Below are 19,941 nucleotides of genomic sequence, written 5' to 3'. Positions count from 1 at the left end.
GTATGCAAGGGGGTGGAGACATACCGAGGTACAGAAATGAGGACGTAACCCCATGGCAAGGCGCAAGGTTGGAGTGAGACCGAGGACTGGGCCACGGCTTGCTCACGTCTGTGTGACCTTGAACAAGCCACTTATGCTCTCAGAGGGTCAGTCCCATTTCTACATGATGGCGATAATGATAATCAGGTAGTTTTGTTTAGGATGAAAAGAATAATATATGCAGATCATTTGGCAGAGTGCCTGGTACATAGACTGCTCAATAGATTTCAGGGGGAGATGAGGCCAGGCCAGGAGAGAGGCTGGGTCCTGATGCAGGGAGAGAGAAGTCTCTGGACCACCAGAGTGAGGCCTGAAAAGGACAAGACAGGACAGCACCTGCGTGCTAATCGATGGGGTAGGTGATGTGTTACTGCCCGTGCCTGTGCGCTATTAGAGGATGTAAAGCCAGAGGATGACCTACTTACTAGATGTGTTTGTGCCCTCTTAGATGGTGTTGGCTCGACCATGAGCTATTGGATGTGTCTAGGAGTTATCAGATGACATTGACCTGTGGGCAATATCCCTGGAGTAGACCAGGGATCCTCAAAGGTTTCCTATAAAGGGCCAGGTCATAAATATTTTAGGCTTTGGAGACCGCATGATCTCTGCCACAACTCCTCAACTCAGCCGCAGTAGCAGAAAAGCAAAAGTAGACAGAACAGAAATGAATGAGTCTGTGTCCCAATAAAACTTTATTGGTAAAAGCAGGTGGTCGGCTAGATTTAGCCCATGGACCGTAGTTTGTGGACCCTGGGTCTGGTCTTTCCTTAAGACTGGCAAGTGCAGGTGGCTGAGAGAAAGGAAGGCAGCCTCTCTCCTCTCCTTAAGGACCTAGGGTCTCTTTCCTAAGAGGAGGGTATCAGGAGAAAAGCCCGAAAGGGACTGTGAAGCTGTATCCTTTGTCCCTCTCATCAAGGAATTCACAGAGGGCAACCCAGTAACTGATGGCACCAACTACATCCCGATTTACGAGCTTCTGCTCAGTCAGACAACAAACAGATGACTCATTCGGGGACAACCCAGTATTTATTGAGACTTACTGGGCGCCAGGCAGGTTTGTTGTAAAAACTGCACACTGTGGGCCTTTAATAAACAAATAAAACCTCCCTCCCCTTCCAGATTCCTTCTGTTCTCTTCCCCAGGGCCCGGAGGGCTGCCCCCTCCTTATCTGAGTCACGGCTGGCGTGAAGGAGTGGGTCACAGCAGTGGAGCAACCGTGACAGAGTTCCTTTCTCCGGTTCTGATAGTGTACAAAAGTGATCACCTCTTGCTAAGCAATTTCCCAACTAAATTGGTTTCCAGTCATTAAAAGCTGCAGCAATCTCAAGGTAAAAAAAAAAATTGTAGCAGCTCTCTGAGGTGACCCTGGATACCAAGCTCTTTGACTTTAGCAGCAATTAGACATTGTTCCAAGAACTACCAGGCACTCTCTGGAAATGGAGCCAGAGTCACCAAAGAGTAACTGGAAATGAGAAATGAGATCATCTTCCCCTCGCGAAAGCAGGTTCCTGTGACATCCCTGGGGGGCATCCAGTCCTCACCTTTGCTAGGCTGCCTGCACTGCCCCCAAACGGGCTCCGTTTGGGATTTAGAGAAGCCCATCCTCCCTGAATATTAGGATCATGCCCATGTTTTCCAACAGGCTGGATTTTTCCTTACAGTTTCTGGATTCAGGATGTGGCCCTCACCCAGGGCACCCACGGCTGGGGATTCACGAGGCTTCTGAAACCACGGTCTGGGGGGGCGAGGGGCAGTTCCATAGGGGTGGGGGACAGGACGAGTTTCAGACAAGGATTTAGGTACAGCTGCCACCAAACTAGCACAGGAAGAAGAAGGGTTTGAGAGTGAATCTGAGCGCTCCTTCCAGTAAAAAATGCAGGGCACTCCATTTTCTGACAATACTATAAACTCACTTTTATGACACTAGTTATAAAACTCTCAACATTTGTCTAGTGCTGACAGTCAGTTTTTTTTTCCCTTAAAGATCCAAGTGCAAGAGGGAGATTTGTGACCCTAAAGGTGGCTTGGGGGTTATAAAACGAAGGTGTCATAAAAGTAACACATACGATGTACAGAAAAAAGATTAGATTCTGTGCCACAAAACTATAGGCATTTATAAGGAATCTCTTATTTGCATCTTCTACTGCTGTTTTTTTTTAACCTTGTTTTATTCATGAGGAAGACCCTAAATATCACCAGCAGGTGATGATTTCTAAGGTGCTAGCAGTGGACTACGTGAGTAGGTGGGATGGCAGGGTAATGAGACGTTTCCCTGACAACCCATCTCCAGATCTGTCATGCCCCAGATGGCTTTCTTGGTGGCGTTTGCCTTCTAGAGGTTCTCCAGGAGCAAGACCAGGCTGGCACCTGGGTGCTCACAAGGAGAGAAGGGGCTGGCATGGGTGGGAGCCAAACTCTGCCCTGCGGGTCTGGAATGATTTATTTGAAAGGGCACGTAGGTGCAATGAATGAGATTAATCACAGCCCTTGGTTCAGGACACTTGTCCTTTTTTGTCTTGGAATGGCCCTCTTGTTAAATTAACTCATTTATTATTTATTATAATGCAAAATGAAAAATTAAAAAAAAAACCAAAACCCAAAACCTGTGACTATACAGCTAAACTGACCCTGACTGACATCCAACAATACGCTTCACCCCTTCCTCTTGCTCTGTCTCTCTCATTGGAGTAACCACTATCTTGTCTTTTATTTTATCATCACTTTGGGATGTGTGTATGCCTGTGTTTTATACATTTTAAAAAGGGTGCTATGTGGTATGTTACTCTCTATTAGTTGACCCAGATCAAATTGCCTTTAATGCCTTTTTTGTATTTAATATTATTCAGCTAAGATTCATCCTTACTGTTAAATAACGCTAAAATTCATTTATTTCATTGTAGGTCATTTTTTTTAACTTCTTGATGCTCATTTGAAATGTTCCCAGGGTTTCGGCACTATAAACAATGCTGTCATGGACTTTCTTGCCCCTGAAATACGGCAGAAGTTTGTTTTGGGTGGATATATAGGAGTGGAGTTGCTGGGACATAAGGTATTCAAATGTTTCATTTCCTAAGAGAATGACAAACTTGTTTCCAAAGTGGCTGGACTGAGTCCATTCCCACCAGCAATTAACCACATGTTATTCCCATCCTCTCTACCACATCTCACTTGGGGCAAGTCCAACTGGTGTAAAATGATATATTTTTACAGTCTTAATGTTCATTTTCTGGACCACTAATGATTGAACACATCTCTTCATATGTCTATCGGCCACATGTGTTGCCTCTTCTGTGAAAGTCCTGTGCAAGCCTTTTGTCCGTCTTCCCACTAAATTGCGTGAGCTTCTTTTCTTGATTTGTAAAAGTTCTTCATCTAATCTAGATAGTAATCTATTGATTATATGCATTGTAAATATCCACTCCCAGTGAGCGACTTGCCTTTTTATTTTCTTGAAAGTGTCTTGTCATAAATAGAAGTTTGATAAAGTCACAAGCTGTGTTTTCCTTTTAAAGAAGTTCTTTCTGTAGCCCTGTTGCAATGAATCTTCATATGAATCCAGCATGGATGGGAGTATTGGCTCTCTGTGAGAGACAATGGAAGCAGAAAAGGGAAACTCGAAGGCCATTTGGCCCAAGCTTTACATTCATAAAAGGTCTTAAATCAACTTTGTATTCATTATCGCCAAGTGAGGTCACCTACACCCACAAAGATGCACTGTCAGGAATTAAAGAAGACCCAGCAGCTGGAGGTGAGAGTGCCACCTTTTGCTGGGCAAGAGGAAGTCAGAGGTCTTCGTAAACCTTGTGAGCAGGGGAATAGCACATTTATGTTGCATTCTATTATTTTTGTTAAGATACTACTTGGTGAAATACAAGCATTCCAGATCTACCATGACATGTAATTTTAAATGTTCTAAGTGTCTAAAGAGACCCCCCAAACAGGAAGTTGCCCAGGGCTCTTCCAAAACTGAGAGGCTCCCGACAGGAAGAGTGGTGTCCTGATGTTCACAGCAACACTATTTACAATAGCCAAGACATGGAAGCAACCTAAATGTCCATCGACTGATGACTGGATGAAGAAGTTGTGGTATATTTATACAATGGAATACTACTCAGCCATAAAAAAGAATGAAATAATGCCATTTGCAGCAACATGGACGGAACTGGAGATTATCATTCTAAGTGAAGTAAGACAGAAAGAGAAAGAAAAATATCATGTGATATCACTCATATGAGGAATCTTAAAAAAAGACACAAATGAACTTATTTACAAAACAGAAAAAAACTCACAGACATAGAGAACAAACTTATGGTTACCAGAGGGTAAAAGGGGTGGGAAGGCATAAATTGGGAGTTTGATTTGCAAATACTAATCAGTATATATAAAAGAGATAAACAAGTTTCTACTGTATAACACAGGGAACTATATTCAATATCTTGTAGTAACCTATAATGAAAAAGAATATGAAAACGAATATATATGTATGACTGAAACATTATGCTATACACCAGAAATTGACACAATATTGTAAATTGATTATACTTCAATTTAAAAAGAATGCAAATATAATCCATTGAAGAAGAGAGAGAGAGTGGTGTGCTCAATTTTGCATCAGTGGTGAGCTGTGGAACTGCAGTTCACATGCAAATGTGCCAGGCTCCAGAGCTGACACTCTCTGCTGTTCAACGCAGCTAAATGACAGGGAGAAGCCATGCCAAGCTAACTGCCCTGTGAGCATGCGTGCTTGGGTGGCTTGTCTCCAGGCACCATGCCCCGCCCACCCCACTGCTTCCAAAGCAGGACTCAGGTTCTGCCTCTCTCCTTGGACCCCCTTGGGGATCTCCTTGGAGGAGCTGGCAGACTGCTGAGGACTTTTCTCAACATGAAGAGTAGAGTGGTGGGCCCTCGTGGCCCTGACGCTTTCCACAAACTGCCCCCTTATATCCACTGCCCTCTGCAGTAAGGCCATGGGATCGCCAAGTGGCTGGGGATGTGGAACACAGGTGTGTGCATGTGACAACATGTGTGCATTAGTGTGATTAGTTGGAGTGTGTGTGTGAGCGAGTGGCTGTGTGTGACGGCCCGTAAGAAGGTTCCACAGAGATGGGAACTGATGGGCAGGGAACAGGAGGACAGGCTGAGGGAGGCTGGACAGGTGTGTGCGCGCGCGCACATGCGCTTGTGTGTGTTTGTGCGTGCACATGAGTGCGTGAAGGTTCCACAGAGGTGATGGCGTAGATAGAACAGGAAACAGAAGGAAGAGATACTGAGCGAGGCAGGCTGGACAGCCGGTCCGCCCAGAGAGGCATTGTTCTGGCCACGGTGCGCATCTTTCTTGCCTCATTCACTAATGAGCACAGGGACAGTAGCCACTGCCTGAGAGGGTCACTGGGTAGAAGGTGCCTTCAGCAGCATCCTTATGACACCTGCCTTCATCCCACCATCCTCCTCATGGCCCTTCCAGGGCTCTGCAGCATGTGGTAGAAAAATGCCAAACTGCTCAGTCTGGAACCCTGGGCATCAGAACCTAACAAGAAGTATGCCTCACATCTCTGATTCTCATCTGTACAATGGGATGGTCATAATTCATTTGGGTTATGGTGGAAATTAACTGCAATGAATAAGCAAAGCCTAACCCACTGCTGAGGGACGTGTTTACCTTTTTCGGCCCTTCCTCTCTCTCTGGCCCTGGGCTCTTCCCATCCAGTGCTCCCTCAGTTTACCCCGGTTCAGCCTCCATCCCAGGCTGGCTGCCCTCCCTACCATCTCAGAAGCACACCTCTGCTCCACGGCACAGTCCCCTGGCATGGCTACCCTCCCCTGAACTCTACCCCTCGACTCCCTCCACCTCTCACCTGGTCCTCTGTGTCAGCCTTTGCCAAATGTTCTCACTTGGGGGTGGTCAGGTCCCTCTGAGCCACCGTCCTATGATCCCATGAGGACGGAGGACCATGTCTCGGCTTAACTTGCCCGTTCTTCACTGAGCCTTTGGAAATTCAGACGGCACCTAAGGACCAGCCACCTTTCTTCTGCTGCCAAAGATGGGCATCGACCCAAAGAACGTGCACCTCTTTACCTGACTTCCACATGCCTGTGAGAAATGCCTATCTAAGCTGCTGAAGATGGGTCACCCTGCAGGTGACAGAGTTATCCAAAGGAGATGGCTCTGGGAAGGCATCTCCTCCCTCAAGCATGATGGCCCCGTGGCCCCAGTCACAGCACACACGGGCCCAGTGGCCAGCTCCCGCCTACCTTCCTGATGCCTTCCGAGGGACTGGACACGCAGTTGTCGGCCCCTCCGTTCTTGCTGATGGTCCGCCAGAGCTCCGCAAACGTGCTGTCTTGCTCCAGAGGGTTGGTGCCCTTGGCTCGGAAGTACTCGTACACAGCGGAATCCCGGACGGTGCCGTAAGACACTTCCACTTGTTTGGACAGGTCCTGGAATGTCCTGAAATGCAAAACGGCAGTGAGACGTGGGTACACGCGGCGCCCTGCAGGGATGTACCCGGGCTGCAAGGGCCCTCCTGGGGTCCGAGCCCGGCTGTGGCCCACCATCCACATCCTTCACTCCCAACCCGTGAGTCCCTCAGCCTGGAGCACGTGCCAAGGCCTCCTTCTATCACAGTGACAGCTCTTTGGTGTAGATTAATTCAGTAAGGTCACTGAACACCCAAAAGCAGGTTCTGTGTTGAGCCTGAGGGACAAAAGGACGAGTGAGACACAACTCCTGCCCTCAAGGAGCATATAGTCTAGCTGGAGAAACACACAGACAGACAATCACAATATAAAAGAGCCAGGGCAACCTGGGAGGCTGTACATTGACGATCTCCCACTCAAACGCCTACAAGCACAGGAAAGAGAAACACGCTGGCAAGATGGTCTGTGTCACTCTGGGCTGGTGCAGGGCAGACACCCATTGAGGGATTGTGCCCATGAAGAGGCACGTCCCCTCCAAAGCTTGCAGCTGTTCTGAAGTTCCCACCCAGTTGTTGCCTTTTTAGCATCTCCCCCAACCCTGACTTGCTTTTTAGTAAAGAAAGAAATCTGGGTTTGTATATGAAATCTCGACTTTGAAGTGTTGACAATTATTCAAGGCGGTGAAGATAAACGACTTGGTCTGTTGCACGTGGAGGAGCCTGTAGCTCAAGCCGGGCGCACGATGGGGCCAGGGGGTGTCCGAGCTGGGGGCAGAGGAACAGTGCCTTCCTTGGGGCAGGGCGAATAGTCAGATCAGAAGGGACCAACCGGCACCAAGTTTTCACTTGTCCCGAGATGAGCAGTACCTGACTCTGCGTTGAGAGGACAGAACTGCAAGGAACAAAAAGCTCAGCAGGGAGCCAGCCTCTCTCTCCAGGCTCCAACCTGATCGCTCTTGATTTATTTCTCTTCTGGAAATCTGCCTCTCCTTTTCATCAGCCGGAATCATCATCCCCACCACTCACCGAATCACCGTTCCCACGAAGAGACCCGGTCTTTTCAACCTGATCTCCACAACCCTCCATCTCCTGATCTCACCTCCAGCTGTTGCTGCACCTCCACATGGAGAGCCAAGGTTGAATCGGGAAGTCCCACACGGTCCATCCCCCTTTGTGGCACCAGACCATGGCGCTCCCTCTGCCCGGAATCCCTTTATCTTACTCGTCTATCTGATACACTTCTGCAAACCCTTTGAAGTCCCAGTGGCCACCTCTCTCTATAAGAAGACATCTCTATCCCTTGCTCTCCACCCTGCGTGGTTTCCGTGGCAGTATGATCTCACTGCGATTGCAGAGAGCAGCATCCCAGAGTGGGTAAAGCAGGGACTCAGGGGTTCAACCATCTGCCTTCCCTCCCAGCTCCACCAGCACTAACGCTGTGGGCCTGGGCAAGTCAGCTGACCTCTCTGTGCCTCAATTTCCAAATCTTTAAAAAACAGGGCCTGTAGTGGAGGCTGTGATGAAAACGAAATTAGGTGATGTGTGGTCCATCTCTCAGAGCGATGACCGATGCAAACTCAGTGCCCCGGAACTAGCAGCAACCATTCTGTGCTATTATTATACGTCGTGGTCGTCCAGTAGACTTTAAGAATTTGGAGGGACTGGAGCCAAAGCAGGCCCGTGTTTGCACCCTCAGCACTAGACCCAGGGCTGGTCCCAGCCAACACAGCCTGCACACAGAGGAGCCAGCAAAGCGTGTTTCCTCCTGTTTTGGAGACACACTCCGTGGAATCCCTTCAGGCCCTGCTACGTGGCCCAGAAACAGAGCTCAGTGTTCGTTGCAATACATTACTGATGAAAGGAAACATAAAATAACAAATTCGATGAAGAAATCTCTCTAATTATTGTTCATTATTTATATCTAATTGAAGCAAGATGTTCCTTTGCTTGAAGGGCCCCAAGGGTTGTAACTCTGCCGTAATTTGCCTGTAACGAAAAGTGGGGGATCTTTTTTCCCCACTTTTTTTTTTTTGTTTTTCTCATGGTAATACAAACAAACACAAGGCTTTGATGAATGGGAAACATCAGGATGAATCACACAGTTGAGTCTAAATACTGAACTGCTCTAAATTACTGCAGTTTCCATGAGTATGGAATGAATGTGTAACTGCCAAGGAGTTCAGCACGACTGCTTCATCCCCACATTTGAAATGGAGATTTCCTCTCTCCTCTTGGTATTTATTCATGACAGTGCCCCTGGCCAGAGGCTCAGGGAGCATCTCTGGAATACAAGCAGGCAGCCCGAATGTTAATGGCTTCACGTCCACTTCTGTCCCAGTAGAGGTCATTGTTCCCATCCCAAATCGCCACCGCCATCTCAGCTGGGCCAGCCCTATGGCCTCCATCCATCACCTCCCGTAGACATGTGTCTGGGTAGCAGGGTCTTTCCCATCTCAAATGCACACTCCCTCTTTGAAGGAAAGCGTCCAAGCTCACTAACACACAGTAGGTGCTACCGCCCTATTTCAGAGTGAATAAACCTATCGCAGGCGATTTGGAAGTTCGTGCAGGAGGCCCATTCATAGACCAAATCTGTCATCTCCCTGGGGCACTCGTCCTCTCGTCAGAGCGCAGTTCTAGAAGGGACCCATGAGGAGGTGTGAAGGAGAACTGGGGCAGCCAGCCATCCAGGCTCCAAGCCAGCAGTCAGCAGAAGACAGATGTTCATGTCAGATAGGATGCCCGCCCGATCAAGCGAGGGAGGTTTAGCTGGAGGAGGCTGCACCAGCAGCGCATTTAACTTAGCCTGTTTCTCCAGTCAGTGTCTCCAGCAACAATGGCTAGAAAGTGTCCAAGCACCGCAACCACGGAAAGACGAAGATCTGCCTGTTACAAGGGGCGTCACTGTAAACCAGTATCACGCATGATGCAACTGGCTGAAGCCATTCAACCAGGTGTCCCGTCCCCAGTCGGTGAACACCTACGGGGTAAGGCACAGAGGCACACAGGGCACGGAATGCATGGTGAGCATCCTCAAGGGGTTCCTAGAGAGGAGTGGATGAGTGGTCGGACAAGTGAACTGACAGTAACTAAACAGTGAGAGGGATTAAAGTCGGGTTCTGCATGAGGGCTCCTGGAAGCACAGAGGAGAAGCAGCTAGCCCACGGACCACCGCTAAAGGCTTCCCAGAAGGAGAAGCCCACCTGGGTCTGGATTGACTAATTCAGTGTCACCTGCAGGCACACACACGTAGCAGCTCACCCCCAGCTCTCTCCTTCTTTTACCTTTTATTAACAATGAGTGTTAACAATCCTCCTGTGGCAAAGTTCAGCCTCTCTTCTACGCTTTCTTTTGAGCCAGTATCTTTTACTCAATGTTACCCTATCGAAACTGGGTTTGGGACCAATAGGAGCTGCTTCTCTGTATCTTCTGGCCTGGATTTCTGTTTTTTTTTTTTTTTAGGGGAGGGGGAAAGCATAGAAGACTGTTGCAAAAGGACTTTGCAAGCATCCTTTGCCTCTGGGAACAGTTTCCACCGATGAAACAGTGAGAAGTCCCACAGTGTCTCCTTCAGCTGTGGCCAAGGACAGTCTCCCCAGCTCGGCACCACCTCCCTCCCTCCCCATACCTTTCTCCATAAATCAATCTATTTCCCAGATACATTTTCATTAACAAAGAGATAAATGTGTTTGTAGCATGAGAAAAATCAATAATACAGAATTTATAAATACATCTTTGCACGTTCCAGAAATATTTTCATTGGCAATGGAGATAAATACGCTTGAAACAAGAGCAGAATCGATATACAGTGTATGTAAAACAGATTTCAACAACTGTGGGTTTGCCATCATCATGGGCCCGATAAATCTAAATCCCCAAGCCCTATTATTCTTAATTAAGGGGAAAAGGAAGGAGTGGAGTGGCCACAGAGTTACAGGAGGGTGGGGATGTTCACGCTCAGAATTTGAAGCTGTCTTAACTACAGCCCACAGGTGCCTTGACTCCAACAGCCTCACTCTTCTGTCTCTCGCGTCTGACTCTATCAGAGATGATGCAGCACAAATCGGATGGGATTGCCTGGTTGGGTTTCCACAGCCTGCATCCGGGACCTTTGGGTACCCACGCTGCCACCTCCCTGCCCATTCCCCTGCCCCTCCTGGGTTTCTTCTCCAGGGCTCCCCCTGCACTTCTGTTCTCTCTGATTCTTCTCCCACGCATCATGCGCCTACCTGGGGCTCTGCCACATTTTCCATTCTCTCCCCTCCAGACCTGGGTTCTTTAAGGCAGACAGGACCTCAGGTGAAGGCTGAGGATCTCCAAGATGCTTCCTAAGCTTGGGCTCTGAAAGGCATCTTGGGGTCTTCATTCTTTCAAAACCCGACCATTGAAACAAAACAAAGACAAAACAAAACTGTTCCCTGAGCATCTGTCGAGCACCGTCCTAGGTCTAAGGATACGGCCTGAGCAACACCAAGTTCCCACCCTCGTGGAGTCTGCATGATGGAGGTGGGGTGAGAGAAATGAACACAGGAACAACAAACAAAAACACAAATCATTACGTCACGCCGGGGTCAGCAGACTTTCTGGGAAGGGACAGAGCGTCTGAACGTAGGTAACGAGGGCCAAGCACCACTCTGCTGCACATCCCTTGGTTTTTTTGTTTGTTTCTTTTGCACACTGTAAAAATGTTTCAAAAAAAAAAAAAAAGATGAAGAAGAAAAATCTTAGCTTGCAGGCTGCAGGAACCTGTGGGGGTGGCGTCAGCCAACCCCTGATGTCATGTTTCCAGTGATGAAAAGTGCTGTGGAGAGTAATATCGCAGAGTAAGGGTTAGAGAAAGTGATGGAGAAAGTGATTATGAGGAGTACGCAGGGGGGTGTTTTAGCCACTGGAGCTGACACCGAGGGCGTGTGTTTCTTCATTACCTTTTCTTGGGCTAGACTGAGGGGCAGTGAGAGGAGAGACTGCTGAGAGCAGGGCTGAGAGCTGGAGAAGCCGTGCCTTCTGAGGAGCAGAGGCCAGTGGGCTCGGAGCTTATCAGCCTCTCTTCCCTGGAACGGTCTCCTTATCATGGACCAGGGACCCTCCGAGAGGCCTGGGGAAGGGGATGCTGGGAATACACCAGGCTCCCCTGTATCCAAATTCTGTCGTCTGAGTGACTGAAGATCAGGATCCCGGCTCAGGAAACTGTCACGTTAACACCGCACGAGGACACTCAGGGACCCACCAGGATGAGGGCCGTGTGGCAAGAAAATGCATCCCTGCGGGACATAGAAGGCCATGAAGCCCTCCTCCAGCTGTGTGTCCCCGACGCCGGCCACAGAGGGCCCAGCGGGGATGGAGTCCCCAGCTCAGGCCTGCTCGCTTTCTTCCCTAGCCTTCCCTCCAGGCTTCCTCTCCAAATCCCACTTCTTTGATTACTACTGAAATTCACGTTTGCCCAAAATAGGCTAAGAAAAACAAAAACCAAAAACACCCCAACAAACCTCAACCCATTTGTATGTAGGATATTTCCATTCCTGTAAAAAGTAACCATTAAAGGGACAAAAATAGGAGGAATAAGCACTGAACAGTTGTGAGACTTTCTTACAAATATGTTTCTGTAAAATTTGCATTTTTTTATGATGTTGGAAACACAAGTGTGATCCAAATGATTTAACAAATCCTTCTGCTGCCCAAGTACCAGTGCTGGGCCTTGGGGATTTAGCTCTGTGTTCACCGGTCCCCTCTAGTCCCTTGGCCACTCCTGCAGCTAAGATTCACTTGGAAGAGAGAGGCCTCTCTCCCACCCCATTAAACGTGTGCCCTGCTGGCTGTAACAGCTGTATCTTCAGTCCCAGAGCACAGTAAACATGCCCAAATTAACTCCAAGGGGGCCGAGCCATCCTGGGCATCCAGGGCCCCATCAGGACCAAGACCCCCTCCCCAAGGCCGGCTGGAGTTTCCCTTACTTGCCTATCTTCTGCTTGGATTCAGCCCAGCCCTGGTGTCCTTGGCTGCCAGAGCAGACCAGGGTGGCCAGATATGAGTTTCTGAAAGGAGGGCATATGCCTCACGTGTTTCTGATTTGCCAAAGGCAGTCCAGACCCTGGCGGTGAGCGGGGCTCAGGAATCGGTACTGAGGGCTGGGGCCGTGAGCATGACCGTGACCAGGGCAGATAATGCTGAGCCAGGGACCAAGCCAAGGCCCCAGCAGGTAGCAGAGGCTGAACATCTACATCCTTCACTGGGTCAAATCTGGGGACCTCTAATGTCACTGGCAAAGGGTGCTCAGCCTGTGCCAACCTCTGCCTCCTGTCCTGTGTCCTCCAGTCACTTCTCAGACTACCCTGCTCTCAGGCACAAGCCTGGCAGACGTCCTGCTGTCTCAGGCCTCCAGGCCTTCACTCAGGCTGACTGTCTGTTTCCCAGGCAGGACCCTGCCATCCTCATGTGACTAAAGCCCACCCTCCCTCCAGTAATCAGCTCAGCTGTCATCTCCAGTAAGAAGAGTGGATCCCCCCGGACCCATGCCCCCTCTCTGGGCTCCCCGCTTAGCCTACCCTGATGTTTACCCCATGGACTTCATGGGGCTGTTGCCACATCTGTTTCCTTACCTCAACAGTGGGCTCACTGGGGGCTGGACTCTGCGTCCATCTCTGGATTCACATCACCCCTCATATGGTCTCACAGAAGACAGGTGCTGAGTTGCTGTTTTCTGGAAGAATCAACTCTAGCTTCAAAACAACTCCGTGTTTATAGCGGAACATGGCTGGGAAAACCCAGGCTGGAGACCAGCACAGTGATGGGTCTAATTTTAGAATCATGACCTCTAACCTCAAGTGACCCCTAATGTTGCCGGGCAATCTAAATTCTCCTGTTCAATTCATCCTCCCACTCTCTTAGGTGACTCTCAATGACCCTGCTTCCAATTTCCTAAGAGAACAGAAGCAATCAGTAGAGAACTTTATTTCTCTATAAAGAATTTCCTTTTATAAAACCACCAAATACTTGCCTTTGAAAACAGTAGCTCCATCTCTGCTCTTATTTATTTCTAACTCTGTTTGTCCCCCGGATCCCAGACTTTCTGGCCTTGTCAAGTACACTTCTCTTCCAGTTGGCACCTCTATCTCCCAGATCATGAAATTGCTTCTCTCTACAGATCATTTCCAACAGCATACAAACACATACATCTTCTATCTTAAAAAATCGTTCCCTCCTTCTTTGAGACCGCAGCCTCCTCCAACCACTGTCCAGTTCTTCTAGAGAGAAATCTATGGTGATTGTTTTCCCATTTCTCATGAGCCGAGTTTAAGTTTTCATGCCACCACTGAACTGAAGCTGATTCTGTCAAGGTCATTAATGACCGTCCAAGTTCAGAGGCCAATTCCCAGTCTTCACATCATTCCCCACCATCTGCATTGGACAAACTTGATTACTCAGTCTTACTTGAAGGCCTTCCCTCACTTGGCTTCTGGGACACCACTCTTTCTTAGTTCTCCCCCGCTGCAGGCACCTCCTTTTCCATCTCCTTTCTAGTTTTTCTTCTCTTTTCAGACTCTGAATCTTAGGGTGTTCCAGGTTCCATCCACAGATTGCTCATCTTCTCTGGTGACACTCCTCTCACCATGATTCGGTCAAGTCCATTCACTGTAGATACCTCTATAGACCTATGGCTCCAACGGACCACCCCAGCCCTGACCCACCCCACTGCCTCTGGGCAACTGCCCTCCTGACATCTCCATTTGGATGGCTTATGAGGTCCCTAGACCAAACATGTTCAAACCCAAGTTCTTCAATTGTAAACCCCAAACCCACCACCAGCCTTCCTCTTGATCTGGTTCAACCATCTCCCTCAAATGCTGCTCCATTTTTTGACACTGCTGATTCCTCTCCCTTGCATATCTTACCTACAGTCTCAGTGTCTTGGATATCTTCTGCCATCAAGAAGGATCCAGAATCAGATTTTTTCTCACCGCCTTCATCATGAACCACTCTGTGTCCTACCTGGATATTGAGATCACCTCCCCAGTGGTCTTCTTGCTTCCACCTTTAACTCCATAGTCTATTTCTCTGGGTTATGGGTAGAGTGATCTTTTCAAAATCTAAGTCATATCATGTCACCTCACTGCTTGAAACCCTCCAATTGCTTCTCAGTTCTCCAAAAAAACATCCAAAATCCTCACATGGCCTGCAAGGTCACACATGAGCTGGGACCCAATACCTCTGTTCTCACCATACTGGCTACCCTGCCTTTCTGCCTTGGGGTTTCTGCAGCTGTTTTTTTCCTCAGTGTGATATTTTCTTCCTCGCATCTCTAATTGGCTCATTCCCTCAGTGTCTTGGGTCTCTGACCAAATGTCACCTTCTCCACGAAGACTTTGTTGACAACCCTCTGTGAAATCTCATCCTCTTTAAGTTATATGGTAACAACAAAGAAGTCTATCACAGGCTGTTTCATGGCAGATCCCCCCCTGGCATGGGGCCCACCTGGTTTATTGTCTGTGTCACCAGTGCCTACACCTGCATGAGCAATCATCCTGGTTTGCAGAGCACAGGGAGGTTTCCTGGGATACAGGACTTTTGGTGCTAAAACCAGGGAAGCTCCAGCCAAACTGGAGTACTCTGCACCCTCTCCCGCCCACAACAGTGCCTGGCACACAGCAGATGCTTTAATAAACATGCGTTATTGTGTGCATGAATAATACAGTCACGAATTAGCCTTTTTCTCACTTTCTAATCATCTAAGTTGGATATTGTTGGAAAGGTATTCATCTTGGGTTGACCGGTGTCCTCTCAGGATGAGCATAGGTCGGACATCTGCAGAGAAAGCAAGCCTAGGGGTGGCTTGGGGAGCGTGAATGCAAGAGTTGTAGTCCTGGGCCAGGAGGCAGAGCCCCGAGCTACATGATCAGAGCCAAGCCAGGAACAAATCCAGGGATCAAGCCTGGTTCTCGGAAGGCGCCTTCCTCAGGGCCTTGAAGCTTGAAGATCCAGCTTCCTTATGGATCTGATGAAAATCAGCACTAGCTGAGAGAATCCTCCTAGGCCTGAACACCCGGCCCCCTTCCAGTAGCCGCCATCTGTTTCCGGAGCTCCCATGCCCCTCCCACTTGGTGGGAGCCCCGCACAAACAGCCCCTCCAGGCGGCAATGCCTCCACGCCAAGAACACGGCTGGCTCCCAGCTCTCCACACCCACCAATATTTGCTGCCACAAATCAATACAAAAGCAAGATGCACCATTAACCTTTAATATATCAGTGCTAGGGCTCTTAATCCATTATGAGGCTGTCATAAATGTGACTGAAATGCAAACCAGAGCAGCAGCAGCCCCGCGGGAGGATGTGAAGGTGCCTTCCTTCAGTGCCTCCTAGCAGAGCCCGCATCCCCCCCCCCCCCCCCCCCGCTCCAGAGAAACAGCCAGAGTCTCCTCGCTCCCTGTTGGCTTTGGTTTTCACCGTCTTTCCCTCCTTTTTTTCCTTCTTTCCGGATGTCTGACTAAGCCCCTCTATTATGTCAGCTTCCCTGGCAGGCAGGCAGTCACTTGATACTCTAGAGCAAAGCTGTCATCACACTAACTTCCAGACACTGCCCTAATATTTCGTTTGTATTGCTTCGTTTATCCTTGGCCGTATTTTCAGTAAGTTATTATTATCCCTCCATTTTGCAGATGGAGAAATCAAGGCTCGAGGAGATTACATCACTATGGAAAGTTACAGAAACAGCAAGGAGTGCTGTCTCCCCACTCAGGACTGGCTTGATCCAAAAACTCATCCACTCGACCGCCATCCTCCAGTGATGTTAGGCAGCCCAGAGCGAAGTGGGGGGGATTAATAAGTAGACAGATAATCAAAAACATTGTGCAAAACAGACGTAGAAAACAAACTCATGGTTACCGGGGGAAAGGGAGTGAGAAGGGATGAACTGGGAGTTCGAGATTTGCAGATACGAACTACTATGTATAAAATAGATGAACAAGAAGTTTCTACTGTACAGCACAAGGAATTGTATTCAGTATCTTGTAGTAACCTATGATGAAAAAGAATATGAAAAGGAATATATGTATATGTGTGTATGACTGAAACAGTACACTGTACACCAGAAATTGACACAACATTGTAAACTAACTATACTTCAATAAAAAAGGGAATAAAGGAAAAAAAAAACACTGTGCAAAAGACATTGCTAGAAATAAGCTCAGAGTCACTGGAACACGATGTTGAACCTACCCTAGATTGGCAGACTCGAGAGATTGTGGGTGGGGACAGGGAGAGGGGATTAGCAGGAAAGGTGAGGCTTACGCTGACACTTAAGGAGAAGGCAGAAACTGACACATGGAGGAGAGAAGTAAAAGGTATTCTGGGCAAAGGTGCCAGTATTTTCAAACCATGGATGTCTTGAGAGAAAACCCTTCTGGGAACTACTGACAGTTTGCTATAAGGGAGCAGGAATGGTAAATAACCAAGAAGCACTAAGGATGTGATTGAGGAAATAATGACTCATAAAATACTTACAGGCTAGTATAATGGAATGGAAGTGCAAACATGACAGTGTTCCCTGGACGATGAGCAGGTGAGCCCGCCCTGCACAAGGGGGCAGTGAGGAAGGTACCGCAGAACACTGTCACACGTTTAGAAGGCAGGGCTGAGGAACAGCAGTGAGCCCACGTGCTTGCACGTAAGTATGCGTGCATGGCTGCATGTGCACACGTGTTGAGGGCCTGAGTGTGTACGTGGAAAGACCCCCTGGGCAGGAAGAAGAGAAGAAAGAGGGCAGGGGGCTACTGCTGGAGAGCTGGGACACTCAGATTAAGGGATGTCATTTTCTCTGACAAACATTTAAAAGCAGCAGCTATGAGTTTCTAGGTAGCAGAATGGTGACCCCACAGGAGGCAGATTTGTGTGATGGGGAAACCAACCAAAGCAACCAGTGCAGGGATCATAGCATCCGAGACACCTTGTCGACCCAAGCATATTTACGACCGTGGGCAGTCAGCTCTCACAGTGCAAGGAAACAGAGACTCGGGCCCTTCCCACGTGGGAAGGCTGGAGAGAAAACACTAGCGCGTGTGAGCCTCTTATTGAGCGATACAAACCCAGCTGTAATTAAATGTGAAGCTACAAGATGCTGGCCGTTCTGAATCAGTCTGCAGAATAATCACTTTAACAAGGATACAGACTCTGACAGAGAGGCTAGCGAGGGGAGTGCGGAGGACTAAGGCACGTTCTGTTACTCATGAGTCTTGCTTGGGTCGGGGAGGGTGGGGGCCCTACTTCGTGCCAAGTGCTGAATGAGGGTTGGTCATTTCATCTTCAGAACCACTCTTTGTGATAAGCTATTCGACCCCTTCACCGATGAGGAAATTATGAGGTTTTGGGGGCTGGTCCCGTGCCAGGGCCAGGTGGAACTCGCAGACCATCTCAGGATGCCTGACACATCTTCCCAAACCAGCTCCACCTCAGGACGATGGCCCTGTTGTCAACCATTTGGTGACTTCTGGTTTCCTCTTGGACAAAAGGCTTTTCTAGCACCAATAGCCATGCCAGGTGCCAGCCGCACCACCCAGAAGTCCCACAAGCCAAACGGCCTCAACCTGGCGCTCTCTCTGCTTAGTGACTGTCTGTTTCATTGGAAGCCGCCTGTGCCCGATCAGAGGAAGACTGCCTACAGCTGTAGCACCGGGATGCTGGCAGAACTGGACACGGTCCTGCTTTTCGTTCTCTAAGATAATTATTCATCCCATTAACTTCTTAGGGTTTGGGTAAGGCATTCAGGACAGTGGTGCCAGTGTCCAAGAGGAGGCTGTCTGATGGGGACAGAACACCCAGCTGTGGACCACTAAATAAAGCACCACGGAGAAACTGTTGGAAAAGTGCATCATGCTTTGCGCAGCCTGGCGGACAAAGAGGACACCGGCATTTCAGGGGCATCCAAATATATTCACGCCTTCCTTGTGCTATTCCCTCTTTTATTTGGTCCTCCTACTGGCCCTGGGAGGGAGTTATCACAGTCCTCATTCTCAGGACCCTGAGAGGTTCACTAACTTCTCCAAGAATTAGAGACCAACTTGCCCAAGAACCTAGAGCATCAGCACTGGCCCTGAGCATGCACACTTGTGTGTTCTGGCTGCAAAGCCTCGCTCTGCATCTTGACTCATCACCCCTTGAGAAATAGAAGCAAATTAGGGAAGCAGCATGGTCCAGTTCGGTGCTGTTATCCTGGGAGTCGGGGGCCTGAGTTCTGGGCCCTGCCCAGAGAACACAGCACCCCCCTGCCCTGAGGGGCATCCATACTAGGGTAGCCATGCAGGGCAGGGGTCCGGGGCTTCGGTGCCAGAGTTAGACTGTGGTTACATCACTCTATACTGCTAGCTCTGTGGCCTTGGCCAAGCTACTCAACCTCTCTGGGCATCAGTTTCCTCATCTACACAATGGGGCTGTTCACAATATTGGGGGAATTCAGGCAAAGCCCTGAGAATAATGCCATATATTAGGAAACACTCAGTAAATGGGTACCTCAAGTATCCCAGTTAGTTAATGAGAAAATTAGGCTGTGGCATGGCTATAAACTGCCAGTCTTCAGGACAGGTCCACAGGTGGCTGGTTTGGCCAGAGTAGCATTTGTCTGTATTGAATGTGAATGCTTTTGACGTGGGCATGTGATTTCTGGGTCATTGCAAGCTCCAGTGCTCTCCTTCGTCTCAGATCCACATTAACATTCTTGGCCTGGCCATGTAAACATTTGTGATTGAACTCCCCGCACAAGATGACCTCTTAGGTCTTCCCCCACTGCGATGTTTCATGATTCTCTGGCTTGGGCTGGAATTCAAAACCTTAGTTTAAGATTCTCTCTTTTAACAAAGCAGCAGCACCATGGACAGTTTTCTCTGAAACATGGCTAGAATGGAATCTCGTTTTTAAATATCTGTTGGGACTCGGAGCTACCATGGGGAGGATCCCACAAAAACATGCCTCTAGTAATTAAAATCTAGTTTGTCCAGACGCCAGGAGCTTTTCCTCTACGGGAAGCTCACAGCCTCCTCCCCAGAAGCAGGGGCCGGGGGAGATTTTCTCCAAGTCACACCAAGGCTGCAGCCACCACACGCCCAATGGGTGCAAGCAAATGAACCACCTTCAAGGGCGTCTGCTCAGGGTTCTGTGAGCTTCTCGGACTCTTAGCAACACAATATTGTCCCCACGATGTCTGGGAATGAAAGACAATGCATAAAAACCAGCCACAAACCCAAAGCAAAGCCAGCTCCTTCCTTGGTGGGGCAAGAGGGTCTTTCAGCAGGAGAGTTGATGGTGAATTTGGAAGGATGCTGCCTGTCAACTTCAAGAGAAATGAGTGCTTCCTGGGAACCCTCAAAGGACTATGCTGTTTAAAGATGCATTGCCCTGTGACTGCCACCCCTCCAGATTGCTGTGTCTGCCAGAATCAAGCTTTTGCCTGAAATGTCCCCCTCCTGCCATGTTCACAGGCCACTCACATTCACGGCCACCTCCC

General features: G+C 48.8%; 1 protein-coding gene across 3 annotated transcripts in view; it reads right to left on the bottom strand.

The window, feature by feature from the left end:
- The window catches only part of GRID1 (glutamate ionotropic receptor delta type subunit 1), a 629,200-nt gene that overhangs the window by 40,405 nt on the left and 568,854 nt on the right, over positions 1-19,941 (bottom strand). For all 3 annotated transcript variants that reach the window (XM_031461023.2, XM_031461022.2, XM_031461024.2), the window contains exon 13: positions 6,292-6,487. In XM_031461023.2, coding sequence (XP_031316883.2) covers positions 6,292-6,487 — 196 coding nt within the window. The remainder of the gene's footprint in view (positions 1-6,291; positions 6,488-19,941) is intronic.

This window comes from Camelus dromedarius, chromosome 8, assembly GCF_036321535.1.
Source record: "Camelus dromedarius isolate mCamDro1 chromosome 8, mCamDro1.pat, whole genome shotgun sequence".
Classification (NCBI taxonomy): domain Eukaryota; kingdom Metazoa; phylum Chordata; class Mammalia; order Artiodactyla; family Camelidae; genus Camelus; species Camelus dromedarius.
Note: the sequence above shows the minus strand (reverse complement) of the source record. Positions and strands in the feature narration are given on the sequence as shown.